The 26,723-nt window shown below is 53.8% G+C and overlaps 2 protein-coding genes across 4 annotated transcripts in view; one reads left to right on the top strand and one right to left on the bottom strand.

Moving 5' to 3' along the window:
* Positions 1-12,298, top strand: part of LOC133340789 (CDK5 and ABL1 enzyme substrate 2-like) — a 40,171-nt gene extending 27,873 nt beyond the window's left edge. For all 3 annotated transcript variants that reach the window (XM_061549185.1, XM_061549184.1, XM_061549183.1), the window contains one exon: positions 328-12,298. In XM_061549185.1, coding sequence (XP_061405169.1) covers positions 328-468 — 141 coding nt within the window. In that variant the 3' untranslated portion in view covers positions 469-12,298. The remainder of the gene's footprint in view (positions 1-327) is intronic.
* A 2,238-nt stretch (positions 12,299-14,536) lies between these two features.
* LOC133340788 (transmembrane protein 14C-like) lies at positions 14,537-26,663 on the bottom strand. The gene is made up of 5 exons (XM_061549182.1): positions 26,021-26,663; positions 18,868-18,944; positions 18,012-18,113; positions 16,821-16,908; positions 14,537-15,039 (listed from the first exon to the last, which is right to left on the bottom strand). Exons 1-5 carry the CDS (start codon positions 26,116-26,118, stop codon positions 14,982-14,984), a joined length of 423 nt encoding a protein of 140 aa, XP_061405166.1. The 5' UTR covers positions 26,119-26,663; the 3' UTR covers positions 14,537-14,981.
* Positions 26,664-26,723: the final 60 nt, after the last annotated feature.

Genomic DNA, 26,723 nt, shown 5'->3' with positions numbered 1-26,723 from the left:
CAAGATTGTTGGGAGCAAGCGCTGCTAGCGAACAGCGGCACCTAACGAAGGCCGGCACTGTGACACACGAGGGGGTGGGTGGCCAGCACCACGCCCAGTCGCCTTTGTCTCCCCAGTGGAGATGTTTACTACATACCGCCCCCAGGTACTCATTCTAGTACGCTGCCCCCCTCTGCTGCCCCCCTCCGATACCCCCCCTCCGCTCCCCCCCCCCCTCCGCTCCCCCTCCACATCCCCTCCACTCCCCCCCCTCTGCTGCCCCCCTCCGCTCCCCCTCCACTCCCCCTCCACTCCGCTGCTCTCTCCCCCCACCCTTTGTGCCACCAGAAACTGGAGGAGCGTTTCCGCGTGAACCGCCGTGAGCTCATTGCGTTTGAGTTCCCTGTGCTGGTGGCCCTCGAGTTCAGCCTCCACCTCCCCGAGCACGAAGTGCTGCCCCACTACCGCCGCCTCGCCAGCCACGCCTGAGCCGCCCGGGGGGGTGGGGGGGGCGGGGGGGCCGCGGGGGACCGGAGTCGCCTCTGCAAGGTGCTGTCCCTCCAGAATCGGAGAATCGGAGTATTTATTATTTATTCTGGAGGAATCCGACGGGCTTTCAAAGCTCTTCTTCCACACGCGCCCATTAGGGGCGCGGTGAGGAACGCCGAGGGGTGATGCGGAGCCCAGACCCTGCCCCACGGGATGGTGAACCGTGAGTCCCTGTGCAGGCCTGGTGCAGGCCTGCTGCAGGCCTGGTGCAGGCCTGGTACAGGCCGGTGCAGGCCGGTGCAGGCCTGACACGTGTGGGCAGTCCCGGTGAGTTGGTTCGGTTCCTCCGCCCCCGCTCCCCCCGCCGAGTATTTGCAACCGCGGGAAAAGAAAAAAATAAACTAACATTCCTTACCCCGCGGGAAACCAAATCGTTACGCCGTCCATCGTGACCGTCCCGTGTTTGGTCTGCTGCCCGGATGGGCAGGCGCTACAATCCGCCCATGTGAGGGATGCGCGCACCAGCTCCGCCCGTGCATTTTCCACCGCGACGATTCCGGCCTGCCCTCGGTGAACCGACGTGGTCAAACATTCTGGTTAACCGACGTGAACCATTCTGGTGAATTGACGTGGTGAAATATTCTGGTGAACCATTGTGGTGAACCATTCTGGTGAACTGACGTGGTGAAATATTCTGGTGAACCAGTGTGGTGAACCAGTGTAGTGAACCGACGTGAACCAGTGTGGTGAACCAGTGTAGTGAACCGACGTGCTGAACCAATATGGACCGCCGGTGCCAATTGGTGCCGTAGGGTGGTGATGGGGGCTGCTAATCCCACCTTGCCTCCCCCCTCGCCCTGTGTCTGTGTGTTGGCGCCCATCCGCGTGCGTCGCCCGCGGTCACATGGGAGGCACCCCCCCCCAACCCCCCCCCCCAACCCCCTGACCCACTCCCCCCCCCTCCCACATTCAACCCCACGAGCCCCGCGACCTTGGTCCGATGTACATATCCTGTCGCGGCGCGTTTGACGCGTCGCGCTCCCGATGATGATTGTGCGCCCACGCGCCCCCCTGAGTTTACTCGCCAGTGCCAGCTTAGACTCCTACCCGCTAGCCTCGCCCCCCCCAGCCCCGCCCCTCGTGTTCGCTGCTCCCCCCCCCCCCCACACTGACCCCCCCCCCCCACTATCTCATGCAGCAGGCGATCGACGGTTCCGCTCGCATCGTGCATGGGGGTCGTGCACGCACACAGACACGCATCAGCGTTACCAATCCGTGTCTGTGTGTGTACACCGCTAGAGCTACTGGAGCCCGAGGCCAAAAGAAAGTATGCTACTTGCACCGCTGTAGACTCCTGATGCCAGTGTAGAGATCGCTAGTTGTTCCACTTTAGACTCTACTAGAGTCTGATGCCAGTGTAGAGATCGCTAGTTGTGTCACTATAGACTCTACTAGAGTCTGATGCCAGTGTAGAGATCGCTAGTTGTTCCACTTTAGACTCTACTAGAGTCTGATGCCAGTGTAGAGATCGCTAGTTGTGTCACTGTAGACTCTACTAGAGTCTGATGCCAGTGTAGAGATCGCTAGTTGTGTCACTATAGACTCTACTAGAGTCTGATGCCAGTGTAGAGATCGCTAGTTGTGTCACTATAGACTCTACTAGTGTCTGATGCCAGTGTAGAGATCGCTAGTTGTGTCACTACAGACTCTACTAGAGTCTGATGCCAGTGTAGAGATCACTAGTTGTATCACTATAGACTCTACTAGAGTCTGATGCCAGTGTAGAGATCGCTAGTTGTGTCACTGTAGACTCTACTAGAGTCTGATGCCAGTGTAGAGATCACTAGTTGTATCACTATAGACTCTACTAGAGTCTGATGCCAGTGTAGAGATCGCTAGTTGTGTCACTATAGACTCTACTAGAGTCTGATGCCAGTGTAGAGATCACTAGTTGTCACTATAGACTCTGCTAGAGTCTGATGCCAGTGTAGAGATCGCTAGTTGTGTCACTATAGACTCTACTAGTGTCTGATGCCAGCGTAAAGATCGCTAGTTGCACCCGCAAGGCCCTCGTGACTTGATTTATGACTCGGGACGGTGCAATGGGCCACAGGTGCTGCCACCGTGGTCTTACGGGAAGCAGCCCGATGGCCCTCTTCGTGAAATGTGAGAGTTTTGGGAAAAAAATTAATGACCATAATAATTAATGTTGCAAACAAACTCCTTCATGCATTCACTTGGGGCTGAGCTGCCAGGATCCTCGGGGATGTGGGGCCAAAGTGCCGCTTCCTTCCCGGCTTTGGGATTCGACCTGGCCAACAGCAGCAGCGTGCTTTAGCTAACAAACCTGGCCAGTAGTTTACACTTTAGTGAACACCCCTGGTGCATACAGCATGCTTTAGTGAACACACTTGGCCAGTATATTACACTCAAGCTAACAAACCTGGCCAGTACAGCATGCTTTAGCTAACACATCTGGCCGGTAGTTTACACTATAGCTAATAGACCTGGTGCATACAGCATATTCTAGCTAACACACTTGGCCAATATCATTCGCTTCAGCTAACAAACCTGGCCAGCGCAAACTTACGTTTAGCTAACGCACCTGCAAAGTATAATACACATTAGCTCACACAGCCGGCGCGTACCGCATGCATTAGCTAGCACAAGCGGTGTGTACCGCATGCATTAGCTAGCACGACCCGGTGCGTACCGCATGCTCCAGACCACGCACTGCAATGCAGCGCAGTGTTGTGAACGGAACTCTGGCTGGGCCTCCATAATAATTGGGAATGCTTTAAGCCTGAGCCTTGGCTTTGCGCCCTATCTTGTGCTCGCGTGTTTTTTGCGTGCAATTTAGTGCAATTAGTTAACGTGTTGCCAATTGCAGACGGTTGGAATATATAATATATACGAATGGCGGCGCTCTGTATGTACACGCCCTGACAATGAAATTAATGTGAACAATAGGAATGGGTTTAATTATATATAAGAATCAGATCTATATATAAGTATATTACAAGTTTTATATGTATAGAGAGAGTATATAAGTATGCGATGCATCTCAATTTTGACTGGAGCAGGTGGAGCTAGCAGAGGGCGCTGTCGCGTCGTCTCCGCTACGCTTTGTACGGCGCAGCGATGTCCGACATTTCGGTGCACGCGCCGGGAGCATTCTTCGGTAACCGAACGGAGCTTCCCCGATGTTCAGTTCATTGCGTGGGACGAACCCCCCCCCCCCTCGTCCCTGCCCCCACCCCGCGGAAGACACGCGGGAGAATCGTAGAATCGTCCGTGCGGCTTGGGCCGTGTGACGTGGTCCACACACGTGGCGACCGGAGGTGGCGGGGGCAGCGTGGACGCGAGGGGGTTGGCTCGCAATCGACGCTCGCCCCCAACCCCGCCGCCCTCCGGTCGTCGTCGTCCAATCGCTCGCGCCGCCGTCAGAAAGCCGAACGTGCCGGCAGTTCGTCGTTGTATTCCTCATCGCACGTACGGACAAGCGCACGGCCAGAGTATTTTTTTGCGGAATTTTCCAGTCCCCAGGATTTTATGCCTTGATCAGAAGTTTAATGACGTCGAATTTGTAACACACATAGTCTCCGTTGACTCTATCTCTCTCTATCTCGAGAGAGAGAGCGATAGAGGGAGATAGAGAGAGAAAGAGAGACTTGACTTTTAAACCACTTTTATTGTTGCCAGCAGCAATAGCACGGGAGCTGATTTCAGTACAAAAACACATGGAAATACAGCTTCAAGTGTGCACGTTACAACAAAACACGACTCGCGGAACATGCGCTGCACTCGCCAAGCACGACACAAACAGCACATCGTCGCGCATGCCATGCTGAGGTGATGCGTAGAGTCGTCTCTCCTCCGATTACTTCGAAAAGGCCGTTGCAGGAAATGTTTGAGGTCGTAGTGCGTCCACTCGAAGCTCCGCCACGTGTCCAAAAGGCTCTGGTAATAACCTGGCAGCCACGTGTAGTCGACCAGGCCCAAGTCTAACAGGAAGAGCTCCTTTCCCCTACCCCAGGCACCCCCCTGCGTCTCTCAGCAGGGTGAGGACCGGCGACTTCCAGGGTAGTTCCTCCCTTTCGTACAGCAGCCGCCTCACGGCCATAAGCCTGCAACTCATCACCCTGGCGGCGACGTCCACCAGGACCTGGCTACCCTCGCCCACCGGCCTCAGCCAGTGCTTGCTGTGCCAGACTAAGTGCGCGAGTGAGCAGTTAATTCTGGTGAGTAACCAGGCCGGAGGCTGGAGGGCTTTGGCCTTGTGGCACAGCAAATATGCTGGCAAGTTATTAGCGACGAGCACTCCACCCCTAAAGGATATCTGCGGAGTGAGGCACGCCCATGCCAGCATTTTAGCCTCGATCACGTCGGCCAGCTCGGTCCAATTGTTCTAAGCGATGTGTGGTTTCCCCAGGTAGACCCCCAGGTACTTGATTCCGTCAGCCTGCCAACTGATTCCTCCTGGGAGGAGCACAGAACGCACGCGGCAACGCGACCCCAACATAGAGCCTCATGCTTGGCCCAGTTGACCCTGGCAGAGGAGGCCTTCTCGTACACTACCACCGGCAAACATAGCGCGGAGGCGTCCTGTGCATCATTGACCACGATGCATATGTTGTCCCCGCGTACATCTTGAGCCCGAGGACTGCATTCTCAGATCCTGGGACCTTGAGGCCAGACACATTTTGTCTCAGGTGGCATAGGAGTGGCTCAATAGACACGGTGTACAGCAGCCCTGAAAGAGGGCATCCCTGTCTGACCCCCCTCGTCATGGGAAAAGGGGCGCCGAGCCGCTGTTTGATTTTCATGAGACTGGATGTGCCCATGTACAGGAGCCTAACGTGCGAGATGAAAGCCCGGCTGAAGCCTAATGACGTTGGTAGCTTGCCCAGGTACCCATGGCTCACTCGATCGAAGGCCTTCTGATCCAAGAAAAGGAGGCCTGAGTCCACGTCGTGCATTTCTGCGAGGGAGATTATATCTCCAACCGTACTGATGTTATCATATATGCACCGACCAAGGATACAATATGACTACTCTGGCCAGCACCTTGGAGAACATGTTGTAATCGGCGCACAAGAGAGGCACAGGTCGCCAGTTTTCATTGAAGCGCAGGTCTGCCTTCTTGGGCAGCAGGGTGACCACCGCTCTCCTTCAGCTCAATGGGAGTTCACCCTTCTGCAGGCTCTCTGTCATCAACTCCAATGGGCAGGGGCCGAGCCTATCCCAAAAGGCTGCATAAAACTCAACTGGTAGGCCGTCAATCCCTGGGGCTTTACCGGCTGCGAGCCCGTGGAGCTCCTGCAGGGTGATGGGGCTGTCGAGACGCTCCCGTTCAGAGTCGCCTAAAGTCGGGCCCCTATCTAGTAGCTCCTGGACAGCCTTGTCTTGTATGGTTTTGCCGATAAAAACTTGCTAATATAAATCCCTGGCGATCTTAGCGATTTGCCTCTCAGATGTGGTTCTTTGTCCATCTGGGGTTTGTGAGCTTAACATATTGTGAGTGTTTGCCAGGTTTTTTTGTAAGCGAAAGAAACATTTAGAGGGAGAGTCCATCTGCAATAAGTGCTGCATCTTGTTGCTCACGAATGACCGATGCGCCTGCTGGTTTGTGATAGACCTGAAAAGCCGCTGCTTCTCCAGCAGCATCTCACCATCGTGTATGCTCTGGAGTGAGCTCAGCTCTGCCTCAAGCACCAACAGGTCGTTCTGTAGTTGCTGTACGACCTCCTTCCTAGCGGTGGCGATCTGGCTTGTGAACTGTCGATCGAGAGCGCTGACCTGTGCCTTGGTGTTCTCTCACCATTACTGCCGGGAGCTGAAGCTGCTTTAGGCAGGCAGCCATTGACCCCAAAAGGCCTTAAAGGTTTCCTTAAAATCCTTGTCTTCAAGCCGCTGCACGTTGAGTCTCTGGTAGGCGCTGTGCTTGGAATTCGCAGGAGCACGGAGACCAAGTGGTAATCTGAAAACCCTCGAGCAAGTTAACCCCGCTGGCGTTTACATCCAGTTGATCGGACCTCGCGAGGCTTATCCTGCCTTGAGAGCAGTAGCGGCACCAGGAAGTACTGCCACTGGGCTGAATGCTGTAGTCACCACACGTCGAGCAGATCCAGTTTCAGTACCGGGTCTGCGAGCGGCCGTGCAGATTGCAGTGAGTCTCCGTGGTTTTGCAGTCGAGAGCCGGGTCCAAAGTGCAGTTGAAGTCTCCCCTCACGACCGTGTGCCCATCGTCCGCGTTGTCTGTCGCCAGTACGTCCAACAGCACGCAGAAGAAGAGCTTCTTCCCGGACGCCCTGCTTGGAATGTACACGTTAAAACACCTCAGCCTGGAGTTATTGAGGGCAAAATCAACAGAAATCAAGTGGCCTTTTACGATCTCTTTGAAGACCACGCCGTCTGGTACAAACAGCGAACCGAACACAATCGCCACTCAAGCGAGGTTGTCCTCAGCATGGCTGAAGAACGCCTAGAAAAGGCTGGCATTGGGCCTCCAGAGTGGTGTCAAGCTGCAGATCTGACCCCACCTCTTGTCGCTGCGAGCACTGTTGCAGTTCAGACTGGCTACCTTAATAGCTGTGAAGCCATGATATATGTTGTTGTGTTGTGATGGTGACAGTAGCTGCGGGGAATCACTTCTGAGCAGAAGTAATTTTCCTCCTCGCCTTGCGCATGAACGTGGAAGTTGAACTCAAACCTGTCGCGATTGCGACAAATTTGTTGAACGGCAATGAGGAAGGCCGTCAGGTCGGGGAAGAAGGCCTCAACCTTGACCTTACGCTGCCTGAAGGTGTACTTTAGAAAAAGGTGGATGTCCCCAGGCGCATATTCACCCTCGCCCTTGACTTGTGAGTAGCTCCTGTCACTCACGCTGTTCTCTCCGTCGGTCTCGGACACCTCGTCGTCTGCTCGCACGCTGGCCTGTGGCTCGGTGAACTCCTCCTGCCACAGGAAACGTCAGGGCCTCATCGGAAACGGGGTGGCTCTCCTCTGGCGACTGAGGCTCTGTGGCTTCCTCTTCGGGTGAGGTGAACCGGCCATTGTCGCCCTCCAGCAGCGTGGCACTATCAGGCGCTGCGCCGGCTCGTAGTTCGTCTTGCGGCCGAGGCAGTGTCTGGTGGTGGTGGTGGTGGCGGTGGGAGGAGGAGGTGATGATGATGATGACGGTGGTTTCTGTCAGTCGCCTCACGACACCCATGTGATTGTTGCGTTTCACGAATGCCACTGCCTTCCCTGCACTGTCCTCAAACTCGCTCGGCTGCTTCGCCATCTTGGCAGTGGTTTGTTCTGGCACCAACCGCGTCCCTCGGACGTTGACGGTTGGCGAAAAAGAGCCGTGCTCCTCGGCTGACCGTGCGTAGACCTCGGGATTTGGGAACTCTGAGAGATAGATAGAGATAGAGAGAGAGAAACTCACAGGCAAGCGGGAGCGCACCCAGAACCGGCAGCAACTGTTGCCTAAGCTCAGCTGTCCTACAGTGGCACGTTTGTCCAACCACATTAACGGAACATAATTAGGAAATGAACACAATTAATTCACGAAGCAACGGCACTGGGTAGTAGTAGTAGTAATAATGTGACAAACAAATAACATTTTGCATTCACGTCGTCCGCGTAACGCGATGCGATGCGCAGTCATCTTTATTAGCCCAGGGGGACCTCCCCCCTCCTCCCCGCTATAATGGGGCAACCTGCCCCCTCCCTCCCTGGACGTTCGATGAAGCGTCCCAAGAGTTTTCGAGCAAAGTTTGGGGGGGGGGCTATCATTGTCACCCCCCCCAACCCCAGCCAATGACAGTGGCGGTCCCAGAGGGCCTCAGCTGCTCTGGACAGCTGTTACCGAACCTCTCCATTGCTGCCCCTCCCCCCCGCCCCAGTGACTGCCGCCACCCCCCAGTGTCAACGGGCAGCAGTGGGGAGTGAGTGGAGACCGGGGGAATGTACGCCAGCCAGCCAGCTAGTCAGCCAGGCAGCCAGCCAGCCAGGCAGCCAGACGCGCTCGGTCGTGCCAACCTCCCGGTGGTGCGGAGTGAAGATCTTCCTGCACCGTGTCCGTACTGACTAGTGGGGGCCAAGGTGCGTGCGTGCGTGCTTAAACACGTTTGGCTTATGTCCTGCTGAGCAAGAAGAGCGATCCATTAACAATTTCCCTGTTCCGATGACGTACGTGTAAGTCGCCAGTTTTTCTACCGAATCTGTTTCGATGAGGTACACGTGTACACGTGTACACGTCATCAGGCGCGGCGTTGATGCGGTGTCTCGAGCGTGACTTCTACACGAGGGCCGACCGCCGCCGCCAGCCAGCCAGCCAGCGCTGTTGTGGCGATGCGCAGCAAGACCCGGACGTCTCCGGCGAGTCTCGTTCCGGGCCGGCCCGTAGCTTCGGCGACGTCACCAGCGCCTTTGGCCAGGAACGCGACGTGGAACGATGAGACGTCCCCCCCACCTCCCCCCACCTCCCCCTATTCCACGGGCCGACCGTGTGAATCCCCAAGTCTAAGACCGTCAGATAAAAAGATGACGATGACCGGCGGCCAAAATAACTGTGGCGCGTTTAGTTTTCTAAGCGAGGCTGATGAGGACACTGAATGTCGAAGGCTGTCCAGGGTTTCGCTCGTATTTAACCGATGCTGCTGACTTTTTGACGCACTTTCCCGAAGGCCCTTGCGGCTTATGTAATGTGTAAAGTAAAAAAAATACTTTACATTTTTCTATGTGGGGAGGGCGGCCGAGGGAAGTACGGAGGCGTATTGTCCACTTGGGTCACGTTTGTTCCCGTGGCCGCGTTGTGCACGAGGGCGTGCGGTGGTTGCCGTGCGTCTGGGAGAGAGTCGCCTGCCGGCGGCTGCCGCGTTTCGCACCAAAGATCAAACGTCGCCCCGCAGATTCCTCCTCTTCTCCATTCTGCACCGCGGTGGCTCCTTCTCCCCACGTCGTCCTCCGTGGCCGAGCCCCCGCATCGTCACGACGGCCAGCGCTCCCACCCCCCAGCATTGCCATGACGACAAGTGCCCCCCCCCCCCGTGTTGCCACGACGGCGAGCGGTCCTCCCCGCTTTCGTCTCAGCCCCCACGTTGCAGGTGTCTTGTCTCAGCGAGTGTGGGAAGAGTAGGCCAAACGTCCCCCCTCCCTGGAGCTCCCTCTATGGGGTTGGGATATGGTCGGGGGATGTTTCGCTCACTCGCTCCCCATCTGCCTACAACGCCCACTCGCTCGCCCACATCTACCCACCCACTCGCCTGCTCGACCCCATCTGCCTACCCACTCGCCCACTCACTCGCCCCCCATCTACCCGCCCACTCGCTCGCCCCCATCTGCCTACCCACTCGCCCACTCGCCCCCATTTACCCACCCACTTGCCCACTCGCTTACTCACTCGCTCACTCGCCCCCATCTACCTACCCACTCACCCACTCGCTCACCCCCATCTACCTACCCACTTGCCCACTCGCTCGCCCCCATCTGCCTACCCACTCGCTCGCCCATTCACTCACTGGAAACCACCACTTCTGTCACCCGCTCGCTGTGAACGGTCGCCAAACTTGGTCATTAAAGCCATCACGTCACTTCCCCGTGTGTTTGCCACTGCCAGTCATGTGGTGAAGTCTCGCTTTGTTTAATAACACGTGGTGGTGGTGGTTGGTGGTAGTGGTAAGCATTTGCGACCAATATTATCCACGATAGAGTTTTTTTTGGGGGTTAGATGACATCATGTTCACTCTCCGTCTGTTTAAGACCGAAACAGCAAGGGAAGATTTCTCCACAAGTCTGGCTGTCGCCTGACGATGCTGGTTGTTGTTGTTGTTGTAATCACCCGCGAATCGTCACCGGCTCCTCGAATTGTGTAAATGTTGCTGTGGGTATCACTCTCCCCAACACGCAACAACCGGCCAAGTGCTGGGCACGGGTCTGTTTACGTGACAAACCCTTCACTGGTTGGCTGCGTCGGGTGGTGGCGGGTTTAACGACGACACAACATTTGTATTCACGCAATCTAACCCAACAAAAAGTTGTACTTCTATTATGGAACTCTATCTTTGTTCAATTTTAGCCGAAACTTGGCTTTGCATTCTCGTACGGCACGTTGTCACAACCCCAACAAAACTAAAGAGCTGAAATAACTGCGGTGAATGATAACGACAATGGGGAGTCGTTCCCTCTTTGGCATGGATGGTAGTGGAGCTGAGTGGACTTGCCAACGACTGGTACCAGCGGTGGAGGAGGCTCGTGAAGGACGCTGCTAGGCAGTTGGAGGCAGTCGCCCTCCAACAACGGAGGGCAGAGGAGCGACGCTCACAACAACGAATGGAGCGTTGGGTGGAGGCACAGGTGGTGCATCGGCCACTCATCTCAGTCAACCCATGACACCTGCTGGGTCTGTCCCGTGACCTGCCAGCGGGCGTTCGACACTTCACATGGCCTTAAAGTGGACGTTGCCTGGCACAAGCGCTGTGGCGATGTCACTGCCACTTAGTGGCGAATGGCGGTTGTTGGTGGTGGTGGTAAACAGTCAAGGGAGGAAGGTGAGAGCCCCCCATAGAAAGGTAACAGCCCCGGAATCAGAATATTTATATCTACTGGAGGAATCTGATGAGCCATAAAGCGAATGTTGCGGTGGTGCTGAGCTTCCCGAAGTTTCCCCGAGCGGAGAGAGGGAGCGAGGGAGAGAGGGAGCGAGGAGCGAGCGTGCCACGCACTCCCCGGCGCGTCGCCGGCCGGCCGGACCTCCGTTTGTGCGCCCAGGATTTCAGGTGCAGGCGCCCGGATCCGGGGCAGGGAGGAGTCGGGGGGGGGGAGTAATCGGTGACTCGATAATCGGTAACTTACCGATTACAAGCTCCGTTGCTCGACCAATCGGATAAAAGTCTCGCCTCTGATTGCCGCGCGTGCCGCTGGATGGGTGGCGGAGGGGAGGGGTGGGTTTTTTCAAGATTTGGAGGCAGATGGCTTTTGAATGAGCCCCCCCGCCCCGCAGTTACCCACCGTAAAAACAAAAACATCAACGGTGGTCATTATAACGTTACATCGACCGACTTCATTGAATAAAAACTATTAAATAATTTATTTTACCAGGTGAGGCCCCACTGAGCTGTACAGCTCTTTTTTCAGAAGCGACCTGGCCATCGCGAATGATAGATCAACGAAAGTGAGATCATCATCGTCATCATCATCCTCGTCGTCATCGTCGCGTGGAAATTTATAGCAACGGCCAAACACTGTTAAACGCGCGTGACGTTCATTTTAAATGTGGAGGGGAAAGAAAACGGAGGACCCGGAGAAAAATCCACTCGACCACGGGGAGAGAGACACAAATACAGAGGTTCGGGATCGAACCCGCGAACTTCCTGCATACCGGGCGAGGTAGTTAACATCTCCGAGCCACCGCGGCGGCCAGCATCGACCGATGGCTCCGGTTGACTCTTCGTGGTCGTCGCGAGCTCGGGGTTCGGAGGTCGTCGTTTCAGAAATGACTTTGGGCGATCGCAAAAATCTCCATCCCTTTCTCGGCCGTCGTCTGTGCCAGCCTTGCGGGAAGGGGGCAGCTCGTTGTGCTTGGGTCTAAGTTGTCGTCGTCGTCATTGCTTTGAATCAGGATCTGCCGGTACTTTTCCAAGAGTTACATTTATTTTAAACACTTTTGATTGCCTCCGATTTTGCTTGAATGAATGAATGAAATAATAATAATAATCATCATCACGCTTTACCCGATTGTGTTTACAAGCGATCGATATTGTGCAAATGACGAAAAAAACTAATGTCACACGTTACTGTTCAGTTCTATTTAAATCCACCAATAAAAGCAATACCTGATGTACATATCCACCGTGCGTCCGCAAGTCGCCGAGGTCGTCCGCGCGTCTTTGAAACGGCGCACCGCCGGCCGCCGCAAGCCACGGAACACCCCGACAGTGAGAGGGGCAGGGAAGGAAGCTGCGCGCGGCCTCGCGTGGCCTCGCGCGGCCTCGCGTGGCCTCGCGCGGCCTCGCGCGGCCTCGCGCGGCCTCGCGCGGCCTCGCGCGGCCTCGCGCGGCCTCGCGCGGCCTCGCGCGGCCTCGCGCGGACGACGACTCTTCTGCCACAGTCCAACCAGACGGCACCGCACCGTCGGGAACGCGTCCGACCACGTCGTGTTTACGGAAGCACAGCGAGGGGTTCATTGTGGGACCTCCCTTGTCAGTATCGAAATGTAACAATAGGTTTTACGCCTTCTGGCAATAAAACAGTTGTGTTCAGATGTTAAAACACCAAACGGAAGCCTTTTGCAATGAATCATGTCTGCATTAACGACACGGTACTGGTGGCGAACATGCACGCTTTTTGTTGGGTGTTTTAACATCTTAACACAATTGTTTTATTGCCAGAAAGGGTAAAACCGATTCCTATGACCAAGGGTTTGTTGAGCACGAGTAACGATTTTGTTCTATTTTCATTTGACCAGGTAAGGCCCACTGAGCTACGTAGCTCTTGTTCAGAAGCCACCTGCTTATCACAAACGATAGCTCTACGAAGTGGCTTATCATCACGTGGACATTTATAGCAGCCACATACTCTAAATACGCCTTTATAAATGTGGAGGTGAAAAAGCGGAGGGCCCGGAGGAAAATCCACACGACCACGGGGAGAGAGTGGAAACTCCAAATATACAGCAGGCATCAGGGTCGAACCCACGACCTCCTGCATACCAGACGAGGGAGTTAACATCTCGCCACTGTGGCGTAACTCGTGGATGGATGCTCACTGTGGGTGGATCATGGCGCCACGATAGGAGATGTTAACTACCTCGCCTGTTATACAGATCATCGGTTTCATCTCGACCCCTACGCCTGCTGCTGTATATTTGGAATTTGCGGTGCCTCTCTCCCTGTGGTTGCGTGGATTTTTTTCTCCGTGTCCTTTGGTTTTTCCCTCCAATTTTAGAATCAACATCACACGTTTAGAGTATTTGGGCTGCTGCTATTCTTGCCCGCGTGATGATGATATGGGCCAGGTCGCTTCTCAAAAAGAGCTACGTAGCTCAGTGATGGGCCTTACCTGGTAAAATGAAATAAAAGTTTAGTTTAGGTGCAGTCGACCACGGAGGCTCCATTGTGTGCAGGAAAGAGAATGGTGCAGTGGAAATTAGAATATTTATTAATACTGGAGGCATCTGATGAGCGAAAAAAAAAATTTCACAGATGTCCAGCAATATAAACCCATCCTTGTATTGCACTTCATTGCTCCCACCTACGCTGCCCGCCTTTGCCAACCGGCACTGACCAAACAAACCTCCACGACCCGCACAGCACTGGGAGGCCCTCATCCAGCAGATAGACAAATGTAGCTGCACGGTGCTACTTCTTCTGCATCACCAGTTGGCAACTGAGCGGAAAAGATGCAGCATTAAAATTTGACGGTAAACACCTTTAAATGCCAGCAAAAGCCACCAATCGAGTCGTGACGAAGCCAACACGGTGGCGTGTATCATGTCGACAGCAGCTCGGTTTTTGCATCTCCACTACTCTACGGGACGTCTGGAAATAACATTACCAAGCTGCAGAGTGCGTACGCAATTGAGCACTGCAAGATCCGACCGTGCTGCATTGGCTTCCAGTTGTCGAATGAATACTTTGCAAGGTTGCGCTCATTACACACACAAAGTGCTTGCCACAAATGAACCACAATACCATTGCTGATCTCGTCAAGGAGCATAAACCATCATCACGCAAACTCCGGTCATCATCCTCAGAGCAGCAGCGGCTTTTGGATAATCGTCGAAAAAAGATGGTGGTCACCGCATCATCGCGCGGCACTTTCAGATGCGCTCTTGTGGCCGTCTGGAACGTTCTTCCTTCCGATATTCGGAATCCACTGGAGCTATGCACTCTAATCAACTAGCTTGACAAACTCATTTCTACGAGAACTTCTTTTGTTGTGTTTAGTTTGTTGTCCCCCCCCCCCCCCGCACCTCCGATGATGAGCACGGTTGGCTACGCACACGGTGCCAAAGAAGTTCAATGTAGACGCGTACAAAACAACGGCCAGCGGACAATGGGAACGCGCGGAAAGAGAAACGTGTGATTTATTTTTTTATTTGTAAATCTGCGTGCGGTACACGGCTGAGATCTCGCACAAACACACAAACGGCGGTGACGGTGGCACGCGGGCACCCAGCAGCAACATAACGAGCAACACAACGCGGTGGGGGGGACGTTCCTTTGGTTTTGATAAATGGCGACAACTGTCGTAGCGAGCGAGTGAGCGAGCGGGTCACGGTTTGCGGGGTCGCAATCGCCGATCGAGCGAAACGGTGTCACGTGAAGCGTTTAAATCGCTCGATTTTAAGGCAGCCGGAGCTGCAGGTCAGGGGGAATTGTGCCAGAAGTGGCAACCACCGTCAAATCGCAAGGTCATCGCCCCACAGTCCGAGTGGATTTACAGAGGGGGGTTTGCTGCCGGGGGCCCTCTTCCCGCCTCCTCGTCCTCTCGGTAACCTCGCCGCCCCCCCCTCTCTCTCCGCGTCACGGCTCGTGAGGCTTGGCGAGCATCTTCATTCCAAGCCGGCCGACCATCATCAAGCTTCACGGAGCACAACGGCAACAAACACCACCACGACAACAACAATGAGAACACCGCAGCAGCAACAACAACACAACAGCGTGTCATGTGACACACGCACAGAGGGTGCCGCGCCCACCCTACCCACCACGACCCCTGCCTCCCCATGACCACCACGCCGCAGGCATCGGAGCAAGTCGGCAGCCAACCAACTGACGGTGAGCATTGCTCCATCGCCAACTTGCACAAACACAAGATCCCCCCCGGATAGCCATAGCCCCAACAAACCGTTGGGGCAAATGCGGTCAGCGAGCACTTGTGAAGGCCGATGCAGTGCGCACGGCGTGTGTGGCCAGCACACACGCCCCACACCAGCTATTCATTTAAGCCTAATTCGACCTACGGGAGGGCCCAGGATAATCATCACCGATGTTGGCCGTGAGCGGGAATCAAAACAGGAATCGCTGGGTTCGTAGTGCAGCTTAGTGCCAAAGGCTGTACCACCGCGGCCTACAATATTTCACGCACGTGTGTACGTACGTGCGTGCGTGCGTACGTGCGTGTGTGTGTAAGTGCGTGTGTGTGTGAGGTGGACTCAAAGACTCGGCCTCAAACGAGTACCTGGTGCGGTGTGTAAACATCGTTCCTGGGGAGACGCAGGCGGCCGGGCGTGGTGCTGGCCACCCACCGCCTCGTGCGCCGTGCAGAGCCTTCACAGGTGCACTCTAACAGCACTTACTCCCAACAAGAGACATGGGGGATCTTGGTGTGTAGGCAGTATATGGGGAGCAGTGGCACAGCGGTTATAGCGCTGTGCTACACTATGGGGTACGATTTGCACTCATGGCCACCGCCAATGACGATAAAATCTGAACCGGTCCTGGGCCTCCCCTAGGTCGACTCAGCCTCAAATGACTACCTGATGCAGTGGTATCAAACCAGGCACACCCGCAACACGAGGGTCAACGTCGGGCGCCACCGCACAGCACGCAGCGACGTTACGCAAGACCCCACGACGCCCCCACACGCCGCACGAGATGTGCGGCAACGCGCCGCGTAACAAACCGCAACGCGTGTCGCCTACTGCAGCGCATAGCACGACACGGCACAACACAAAGATCCCCCCGTGTAGCCTGAACAGGCTGTTGGGGCGAGCGCTGTTAGCGAGCAGCAGCTATGAAGGCCGGCACGGCGCACACGAGGGGGTGGGTGGCCAGCGCCACGCCCGACCGCCTTTGTCTCCCCAGTTGCGATATTTTACAAACCGCACCAGGTACTCATTCGAGGCTGAGTCGACTTAAGGGAGGCCCTGGACCGGTTTAGATATTCGTTGCTGGTGTTGGCCGGAATCGAACTTGGGTCGCCGGGTTTGTGGCGCAGCGTGCTAACCACTGCACCACCGCTCCCCACGAGACCACACACACACCAACGCGGTGTGATATAACATTACACGCACCACACATGCTGGGGGGGGGGGGAGCAGTGCTGCAGCGGTTAACGCGCTGCGCGACAAACCCAGCAAACCGGATTCAATTCCCGCTTAAAGCTGACACCAGTGACGATTAATTATCTGAACCGGACCTGGGCCTCTCCTAGGTCGATTTAGCTTCAAATGAGTACCTGGTGCGGCGTGTAAATATCGCCACTGAGGAGACAAATGCGGCCAGGCGTGGTGCTTGCCACCCACCCCCTCGTGTGCCGTGCCGGCCTTCGTAGGTGCTGCTACTCGCAAACAGCACTTGTCCCAACAGTCTGTTGAGGCTACCCGGGGGATCTTTGTCTTTGGGGGTGAGGGATCTCACCTCGCGCCGGCTATGATCCCTGCCGGGATGAGCTTCCCCGAGTTGTAGAATCTCATTCCCATCACCCCCGTCAGCAACCCGGAGGCCGCTGAGAAACACAGGGGGAGCATGAGGGGCAGCTCAGGGGCACACTCGTCACACACTCGTCACACACCCGGCACACGTGGAACACCCGGCACACAGTCGGGACTATCCTGAACTATTTTTTATGTTACCAGGTAAGTGCCCCACCACTGAGCTGCGACGGAGCTCTTTTGCAGCAGCGACCCTGACTCTCACCAACGGTAGCTCAACTAAGCGGTGGCTTATCACGGGGAAATTCAAAGCAGCCAAATACTCTAACCGCACGTTTTTAAACATGCGTTTAGGCATCTACAACAATTACTAAGTCAACTGTTCCCGTCTTCAAAAGTAACTAATTTTATTGGACTAAATTGCCTTTGGATGGATAAAAGTTACTTGTAAAACTAAAATGATAGCTCAACCAAGTGGCTTATCACGTAGGAATATATAGCAGTCGCCAAATTACTGTAAACGCGTGATGTTGATTCTAAATGTGGAGGGAAAAACCAGAGGACCCAGAGCAAATTCCACGCGACCACGGGGAGAGAGACACGCAAACTCCAAATATCCAGCAAGCATCGTCAGGGTCTGGATCAAACCCAAGACCTCCTGTATACCGGGCAAAGTAGTTAACATCTCCTAGCCACCGTGATGATGATGAGAGCGAGAGACACGCAAACTCCAAATATACAGCAGCAGGCGTCGGGGACGGGATTGAACCTACGACCTCCTGCATATCAGGCGAGGTAGTTAACATCTCACCACCGTGATGATGATGAGAGACACACAAACTCCAAATATACAGCAGCAGGCGTCAGGGTCGGGATCGAACCCGCAACCTCCTGTATACCAGACGAGGTATACAAGATTCCGACCACGGCCGTTGGAAAACTTTCCGTCGCTCAACTCGCTCAGAATGTTCTTCCAGCTCGCGACGGCACTTGCCTGCTCCCCACCACACATCGCCATCTCCGCTCCAGCAAAAACCCCAAAAGGCTTTGTGTGGGAGACCTCCACGTAGAACAAGCGGGGAGAGCACACAAACCCAATGGGTGCTCGAACCCAGGCCTTCGTTGGTGCGAGGCCCCGGGTGTTACCACCGGCGCCGGCGGCCCCAGCGCTACTCACCGAGTGCGGCCCACACGTTCTTGGGGTCGTTGGAGGTCTGGTAGGCCCCGAACCCGGCCAGGCCCCCGAAGAGCAGGCCGGCCGCCAGGGAGGGGACGCTGCCTGCAAAGGCAAAAGGCAAAGATCCCACACCACCCTCCCAGCATAGCCACCAACAAACTATTAGGGCAAGTGCTGTAAGCGAGTAGCACCGATTATCAAAATGAGAATATTTATTTATTACTATAGGAATCTGATGAGCTATGAAGCTCTTTTTTCACAGATGTCCAGTAGGGGAACGGGTAAGAACATTACAACAAACAGTACAAAAACATGATCGGAGTGCAAAGTACAATGAAGGTAAACGAATCACCGAAACGCATACAAATACAACACGAAACCATCCCCATCCTACCAGGCAAAGCCCACTGAGATATAAAATTACTACAAATGTTAGCTCAACAGAGTGGCTTATTGTGGACATTTATAGTAGAAAAATCATCAAAATGTTTCTAAATGTGGAGGGAAAACCCGGAGGACCTGGAAAAAAAAATCTACGCGACCACGGGGAGAGAGACATGCAGACTACAAAGTTCAACATACATATGGGAGCAAGTGCTGTTGTCACAATTACACCGATATATTACACGTGGCCAATCAGCATACCAGTGAGGGGTGGTGTGGTGTGAGTGAGTGAGGTGTGGTGTGAGTGGGGGATGGTGTGAGTGGGGGGTGGTGTGGTGTGAGTGAGAGGTGGTGTTGTGTGAGTGGGGGTGGTGTGGTGTGAGTGGGGGGTGGTGTGGTGTGAGTGAGGGGTGGTGTGGTGTGAGTGGTGGAGGCCCCGCGCAGACGAGGCCGAGACGACGCCGCGGCGTACCTGCTTTGACGTAGCCGATGACGCCTCCCGAGGCGACGAGGGCGGCGTAGCCGTAACCGATCCAGTCCACGGGCATCCTGCACGCGGGCGGGCGGGCGGGGCGGTCCAGTTTGTTAACCACGACGAGGTGAAATAAACGCGGCCGGGGACACGGAGAGAGGTGGCGGCGTTGCCTCCTGCGCGAGGGCGACCTGGGGGCTTACGCCGCGTGAGGTTCGTGGCTCGAATCCAGTGGGCTGCCCTGGTTATCACTGCGGTGCGTTAACGTGCTTCTCCTGTCGTTAAGGTGAGCAGGATAATCGGGTGGAGCGCTGCGCTGCGCTACGGACCCCGGCGACCCGGGTTCCATTCCCGCTCACGGCCAACACCGGTGGCTGTTGTCCGAACCGGTCCTGGACCTCCCCTAGGTGCGGTGTTGTAAACATCGCCACTGGGGAGACAGAGGCTGGCCACCCACCCCCTTATTCCAGCCTTCGTAGGTCCTACTTACTAACAGCACTTGCCCCAACAGTCTGTTAAGGCTACACGGGGGACCTTTGTCTTTCCAGGGACGTTAACAATCCCACGTATAAATTCGATTGGGCTGTTGTGTCCTCGGCGTCGTGGTCCCAAATTATAGCAAAGTAAAAAAAAACGAATGACCTGCACATTGAGCGATTTGGATTATGCACAGCAGCCCCCCTACTATGAGACCAGGCTGAGTCTGTCAAACACAGCAGCAGCAGCAGCCCCCCTACTATGAGACCAGGCTGAGTCTGTCAAACACAGCAGCAGCAGCAGCAGCCCCCCTTCTATGAGACCAGGCTGAGTCTGTCAAACACAGCAGCAGCAGCCCCCCTACTATGAGACCAGGCTGTGTCTGTCAAACACAGCAGCAGCAGCCCCCCTTCTATGAGACCAGGCTGAGTCTGTCAAACACAGCAGCAGCAGCAGCCCCCTACTATGAGACCAGGCTGTGTCTGTCAAACACAGCAGCAGCAACAGCAACATCCCTACTATGAGACCAGGCTCTGTCAAACACAGCAACAGCAGCACCTGCCATCGTGCCAGCCTTGTGCTATGAGAATTGTGTAGATGCCAAATGCATTAAATTATCATCTCCCCTTGGAAACTTGCGGGACATGGGATCAAGTGGCGATTGCTTTGCCTGCCAGTGGGTGCCCCCCCCCCCCCCCCCGGAATCCTATAGAACGGCCGATATTGAATCCACGCATAAACGATCAAGGATCAATAATATTAACGTGTTTAAGCAAACGGATAGTCCACCGCCGGCTGCATTAAACAATTAAGTTGCGTAACTTGGCCACTGATGTTGCTGAACTGCGTGATAGCTGCAGTCAGGGGGGCACGGTGGTGGCACACGAAGTGGCACCTCTCCCAGTCCCACCGCTCCCGGCAGGACTTGTTGTGTGACAGCTGGAGACACTGAACTGGGGTCAATTGAAGGCCAATGTCTACAAATTGTTATCGAGGCTCCACCTCCCCTCCCCCCACCGTTTCCTATGCGCAGATTGTCAGTAGACCCCCCATACACAAGCTACGTATTTGGGTTACCCCCCCCCCCTTCCATGCGTACGTACTAAATGGATGTTCCCTAAGCGCGCTTGTGGTGGGGTAAATAGTGGGTACACCCACCTCGTCCAAGACGAACAAACACCGCCTGGAGGAGGGAGGGGCTCACGAGCCCCTAACCACCGTTGTCAGCAGCGGCGTGAGCGAGCAATTTACTCCAAAGCTAAACAAATATTTATTCTTCTACTACCAGGGTAAGGCCAACTGAGCTACGTAGCTCAATTCGAGAAATGATAGCCCAACGAAGTGGGCTCATCGTCATCATCGTGCGGAAATGCTGAGCAGCAGCCAAACGCTCGAAACGCGGGACGTCGACTCGACATGCGTGAGGGGAGAACCCGGAGGAGCCGGGGAGAGAGAGAGACACGCAAACCCCAAATACAGCAGCAGCAGCAGCAGGCATCGTCGGGGTCGAACCCATGACCTCCTGTACACCAGGCGAGGTAGTTAACATCCCCTAGCCACCGTGATGATGATGAGAGACACGCAAGCCCCAAATACAGCAGCAGCAGGCATCGTCGGGGTCGAACCCACGACCTCCTGTACACCAGGCGAGGTAGTTAACATCCCCTAGCCACCGTGATGATGATGAGATACATCGCAAACCCCAAATACACAGCAGCAGCAGCATCAGGCATCGTCAGGGTCGGGGTCGAACCCACGACCTCCTGTACACCAGGCGAGGTAGTTGACATCTCCTAGCCACCGTGATTATGATGATGAGAGAGAGAGACGCAAACTCCAAATATACAGCAGCAGCAGCAGGCATCGTCAAGGTCGGGGTCGAAGCCACGACCTCGTGTGTACCGGGCGAGGGAGTCAACATCTCCTCGCCACCACGGCGCCCCTGCACGTGAATGGTGGAGCGGTGGTTGGCGCACTGGGTACGAGTCCCGGCCACGGCTACCGTCAGTGGCGGTGACGTCGCCAGGGCGCTTGTGCCAGGCTAGGTGCACCTTGACACGGTCACGTCAAGCGTGGAAGGGTCGCTGCTGGCAGGTCACGGGACAGACTCAGATGCTCTCGGTTGACGCAGTGCCAGGCTAGGTGCACGACTTTACGGCACAGCAGTCAACCCATAACACCTGGGTCTGTCTCGTGACCTTCTCCTGCACCTAGCCTGGCACAGCAGTAATCACCCACGGCACCTGATGCTTCTATCCCGTGACCTCCTGCGGGCAGCGAGCCTTCAGACGACGACGCTCTCACGTGACGGCCTCAGGAGTGCACCTAGCCTGGCACGAGCGCCGTGGCGGCGGCGTCACCGCTCACTCGGTGGCGAACGTCGGTTCTTGTGAGCGAGAGGAGAGAGAGTGAGAGGACAGAGAGCCCGAGAGAGAGTGAGAGAGAGGAGAGTGAGAGAGAGTGTGAGAGAGAGGAGAGTGAGAGAGAGTGTGAGAGAGAGGAGAGTGAGAGAGTGTGAGAGAGAGGAGAGTGAGAGAGAGTGTGAGAGAGAGGAGAGTGAGAGGAGAGAGAAGTGGGAGTGAGAGAGACGCGACTAAGCAGAGGAGGTCACCACGTGTGCGTGAGGAGGAAGGGGCCGTGGCCACGCGCGGCCGGCGCGCTGCACGAATCGCGCCCCCCCCCCCCCCGGGGACGACGACGATCACGAACTTCGTCATCAGAAACATCGCGGAGGCTGCGGCTGTGCGTGGCATCTCCGAGCTCTATCCCGAGCTGCATGTCAAGCTGCATGTTAAGCTGCATGTTTCTAATCTGCATGTCAAGCTGCATGCAAAGCTGTATGTTGCTAAGCTCTATGTCAAGCTGCATGTCAAGCTGCATGTCAAGCTGCATGTCAAGCTGCATGTCAAGCTGCATGTTTCTAATCTGCATGTCAAGCTGCATGCAAAGCTGTATGTTGCTAAGCTCTATGTCAAGCTGTATGCTGCTAAGCTCTATGTCAAGCTGTATGCTGCTAAGCTCTATGTCAATCTGTATGTTGCTAAGCTCTATGTCAAGCTGTATGTTGCTAAGCTCTATGTCAAGCTGTATGCTGCTAAGCTCTATGTCAAGCTGTATGTTGCTAAGCTCTATGTCAAGCTGTATGTTGCTAAGCTCTATGTCAAGCTGCATGTTGCTAAGCTCTATGTCAAGCTGCATGTTGCTAAGCTCTATGTCAAGCTGTATGCTGCTAAGCTCTATGTCAAGCTGTATGCTGCTAAGCTCTATGTCAAGCTGCATGTTGCTAAGCTCTATGCCAAGCTGTATGTTGCTAAGCTCTATGTCAAGCTGTATGTCGCTAAGCTCTATGTCAAGCTGTATGTTGCTAAGCTCTAAGTCAAGCTGCATGTTGCTAAGCTCTATGTCAAGCTGTATGCTGCTAAGCTCTAAGTCAAGCTGTATGTTGCTAAGCTCTATGCCAAGCTGTATGTTGCTAAGCTCTATGTCAAGCTGTATGTCGCTAAGCTCTAAGTCAAGCTGTATGTTGCTAAGCTCTATGTCAAGCTGTATGTCGCTAAGCTCTATGTCAAGCTGTATGTTTCTAAGCTCTATGCCAAGCTGTATGTCGCTAAGCTCTATGTCAAGCTGTATGTTGCTAAGCTCTATGTCAAGCTGTATGTCGCTAAGCTCTATGTCAAGCTGTATGTTGCTAAGCTCTAAGTCAAGCTGTATGTTGCTAAGCTCTATGTCAAGCTGTATGTCGCTAAGCTCTATGTCAAGCTGTATGTCGCTAAGCTCTAAGTCAAGCTGTATGTCGCTAAGCTCTATGTCAAGCTGTATGTCGCTAAGCTCTATGTCAAGCTGTATGTTGCTAAGCTCTATGCCAAGCTGTATGTTGCTAAGCTCTAAGTCAAGCTGCATGTCGCTAAGCTCTATGTCAAGCTGTATGTCGCTAAGCTCTATGCCAAGCTGTATGTTGCTAAGCTCTATGCCAAGCTGTATGTTGCTAAGCTCTAAGTCAAGCTGCATGTCGCTAAGCTCTATGTCAAGCTGTATGTTGCTAAGCTCTATGCCAAGCTGTATGTTGCTAAGCTCTAAGTCAAGCTGTATGTCGCTAAGCTCTATGTCAAGCTGCATGTCGCTAAGCTCTAAGTCAAGCTGCATGTCGCTAAGCTCTATGTCAAGCTGTATGTCGCTAAGCTCTATGTCAAGCTGCATGTCGCTAAGCTCTATGTCAAGCTGTATGTCGCTAAGCTCTATGTCAAGCTGTATGTCGCTAAGCTCTATGTCAAGCTGCATGTCGCTAAGCTCTAAGTCAAGCTGTATGTCGCTAAGCTCTAAGTCAAGCTGCATGTCGCTAAGCTCTATGTCAAGCTGTATGTCGCTAAGCTCTATGTCAAGCTGCATGTCGCTAAGCTCTATGTCAAGCTGTATGTCGCTAAGCTCTATGTCAAGCTGCATGTCGCTAAGCTCTATGTCAAGCTGTATGTTGCTAAGCTCTATGTCAAGCTGTATGTCGCTAAGCTCTATGTCAAGCTGTATGTCGCTAAGCTCTATGTCAAGCTGCATGTCGCTAAGCTCTATGTCAAGCTGTATGTCGCTAAGCTCTATGTCAAGCTGCATGTCGCTAAGCTCTAAGTCAAGCTGCATGTCGCTAAGCTCTATGTCAAGCTGCATGTCGCTAAGCTCTATGTCAAGCTGTATGTTGCTAAGCTCTATGTCAAGCTGTATGTCGCTAAGCTCTATGTCAAGCTGTATGTTGCTAAGCTCTATGTCAAGCTGCATGTCGCTAAGCTCTATGTCAAGCTGCATGTCGCTAAGCTCTAAGTCAAGCTGCATGTCGCTAAGCTCTATGTCAAGCTGCATGTCGCTAAGCTCTATGTCAAGCTGTATGTTGCTAAGCTCTATGTCAAGCTGTATGTTGCTAAGCTCTATGTCAAGCTGTATGTTGCTAAGCTCTATGTCAAGCTGTATGTTGCTAAGCTCTATGTCAAGCTGTATGTTGCTAAGCTCTATGTCAAGCTGTATGTTGCTAAGCTCTATGTCAAGCTGTATGTTGCTAAGCTCTATGTCAAGCTGTATGTTGCTAAGCTCTAAGTCAAGCTGCATGTTGCTAAGCTCTATGTCAAGCTGTATGTTGCTAAGCTCTAAGTCAAGCTGTATGTTGCTAAGCTCTATGTCAAGCTGTATGTTGCTAAGCTCTAAGTCAAGCTGTATGTTGCTAAGCTCTAAGTCAAGCTGTATGTTGCTAAGCTCTATGTCAAGCTGTATGTTGCTAAGCTCTAAGTCAAGCTGCATGTTGCTAAGCTCTATGTCAAGCTGTATGTTGCTAAGCTCTAAGTCAAGCTGTATGTTGCTAAGCTCTATGTCAAGCTGTATGTTGCTAAGCTCTAAGTCAAGCTGTATGTTGCTAAGCTCTAAGTCAAGCTGTATGTTGCTAAGCTCTATGTCAAGCTGTATGTTGCTAAGCTCTAAGTCAAGCTGTATGTTGCTAAGCTCTATGTCAAGCTGTATGTTGCTAAGCTCTAAGTCAAGCTGTATGTTGCTAAGCTCTATGTCAAGCTGTATGTTGCTAAGCTCTAAGTCAAGCTGTATGTTGCTAAGCTCTAAGTCAAGCTGTATGTTGCTAAGCTCTAAGTCAAGCTGTATGTTGCTAAGCTCTATGTCAAGCTGTATGTTGCTAAGCTCTATGTCAAGCTGTATGTTGCTAAGCTCTATGTCAAGCTGTATGTTGCTAAGCTCTAAGTCAAGCTGCATGTTGCTAAGCTCTATGTCAAGCTGTATGTTGCTAAGCTCTAAGTCAAGCTGTATGTTGCTAAGCTCTATGTCAAGCTGTATGTTGCTAAGCTCTAAGTCAAGCTGTATGTTGCTAAGCTCTAAGTCAAGCTGTATGTTGCTAAGCTCTATGTCAAGCTGTATGTTGCTAAGCTCTAAGTCAAGCTGTATGTTGCTAAGCTCTATGTCAAGCTGTATGTTGCTAAGCTCTAAGTCAAGCTGTATGTTGCTAAGCTCTATGTCAAGCTGTATGTTGCTAAGCTCTAAGTCAAGCTGTATGTTGCTAAGCTCTAAGTCAAGCTGTATGTTGCTAAGCTCTAAGTCAAGCTGTATGTTGCTAAGCTCTATGTCAAGCTGTATGTTGCTAAGCTCTATGTCAAGCTGTATGTTGCTAAGCTCTAAGTCAAGCTGTATGTTGCTAAGCTCTAAGTCAAGCTGTATGTTGCTAAGCTCTAAGTCAAGCTGTATGTTGCTAAGCTCTATGTCAAGCTGTATGTTGCTAAGCTCTATGTCAAGCTGTATGTTGCTAAGCTCTAAGTCAAGCTGTATGTTGCTAAGCTCTAAGTCAAGCTGTATGTTGCTAAGCTCTAAGTCAAGCTGTATGTTGCTAAGCTCTAAGTCAAGCTGTATGTTGCTAAGCTCTATGTCAAGCTGTATGTTGCTAAGCTCTATGTCAAGCTGTATGCCGTGTGACCCTGCGCCATCCAGGGCGAGGTGGCGAGGAGGCGGTTCGAGAGAGAGAGGCGCGCCAGGCCCGCTCGCCTCCATCGGGGCTCGTCCTGCTGGGGCCCAGCCTCCTCGTGCGCCGCCACGGAGCGGCGTGGAAGCAAGAGGGTGTTCAGTAAACGTCGACAGATCGAGAGAGAGGAGAGAGAGGAGAGGGAGAGGAGAGGGAGGGGAGAGAGAGAGCGGCGTCCCTCACCTTGCGGGCGGGCGGAGAGCGCGGCCGAGTGGCTGGGACGGTGAAGATGGAACCGGGTCCAGGGCGTCACACCGGGATCCGGATCCTCGTTGCGACATCGCGGGAATCGAATCCCCGTTGCTCCAGGAAAACCGGGTTCTATTGCGTTGCTACGGAAACCCCGTTCCTATTGCGTTGCTACGGAAACCCCGTTCCTATTGCGTTGCTACGGAAACCCCGTTCCTATTGCGTTGCTACGGAAACCCCGTTCCTATTGCGTTGCTACGGAAACCCCGTTCCTATTGCGTTGCTACGGAAACCCCGTTCCTATTGCGTTGCTACGGAAACCCCGTTCCTATTGCGTTGCTACGGAAACCCCGTTCCTATTGCGTTGCTACGGAAACGCCGTTCCTATTGCGTTGTTACGTAAAACCCCGTTCCTATTGCGTTGCTACGGAAACGCCGTTCCTATTGCGTTGTTACGTAAAACCCCGTTCCTATTGCGTTGCTACGTAAAACCCCGTTCCTATTGCCTTGCTACGGAAACCCCGTTCCTATTGCGTTGCTACGGGACCCCGGTTCCTATTGCGTTGTTACGTTAATCCGTTTCCTATTGCGTTGCTATGCAAACAAAGCTCCTATTGCGTTGCTATGCAAACCCGATTCCTATTGCGTTGCTACAGGGCCCCGGTTCCTATTGCGTTGCTATGTAAACCCGGTTCCT

The sequence above is a fragment of the Lethenteron reissneri genome, chromosome 10 (genome assembly GCF_015708825.2).
Source record: "Lethenteron reissneri isolate LAM-NWPU_2019-01 chromosome 10, ASM1570882v1, whole genome shotgun sequence".
NCBI classification, from domain to species: domain Eukaryota; kingdom Metazoa; phylum Chordata; class Hyperoartia; order Petromyzontiformes; family Petromyzontidae; genus Lethenteron; species Lethenteron reissneri.
The sequence above is the reverse complement of the archived record's forward strand: the minus strand, read 5'-3'. Positions and strand labels throughout refer to the sequence as shown.

Coding starts and splice junctions, on each gene's coding strand:
- LOC133340788 (XM_061549182.1), bottom strand. CDS start 26,118: ATGTCGCAACGAGGATCCGGATCCCGGTGTGACGCCCTGGACCCGGTT. Junction 18,945..26,020: donor GCTCTCCGCCCGCCCGCAAG/GTGAGGGACGCC, acceptor GCCCGCGTGCAG/GATGCCCGTGGACTGGATCG. Junction 16,909..18,011: donor GAACGTGTGGGCCGCACTCG/GTGAGTAGCGCT, acceptor TGTGTTTCTCAG/CGGCCTCCGGGTTGCTGACG.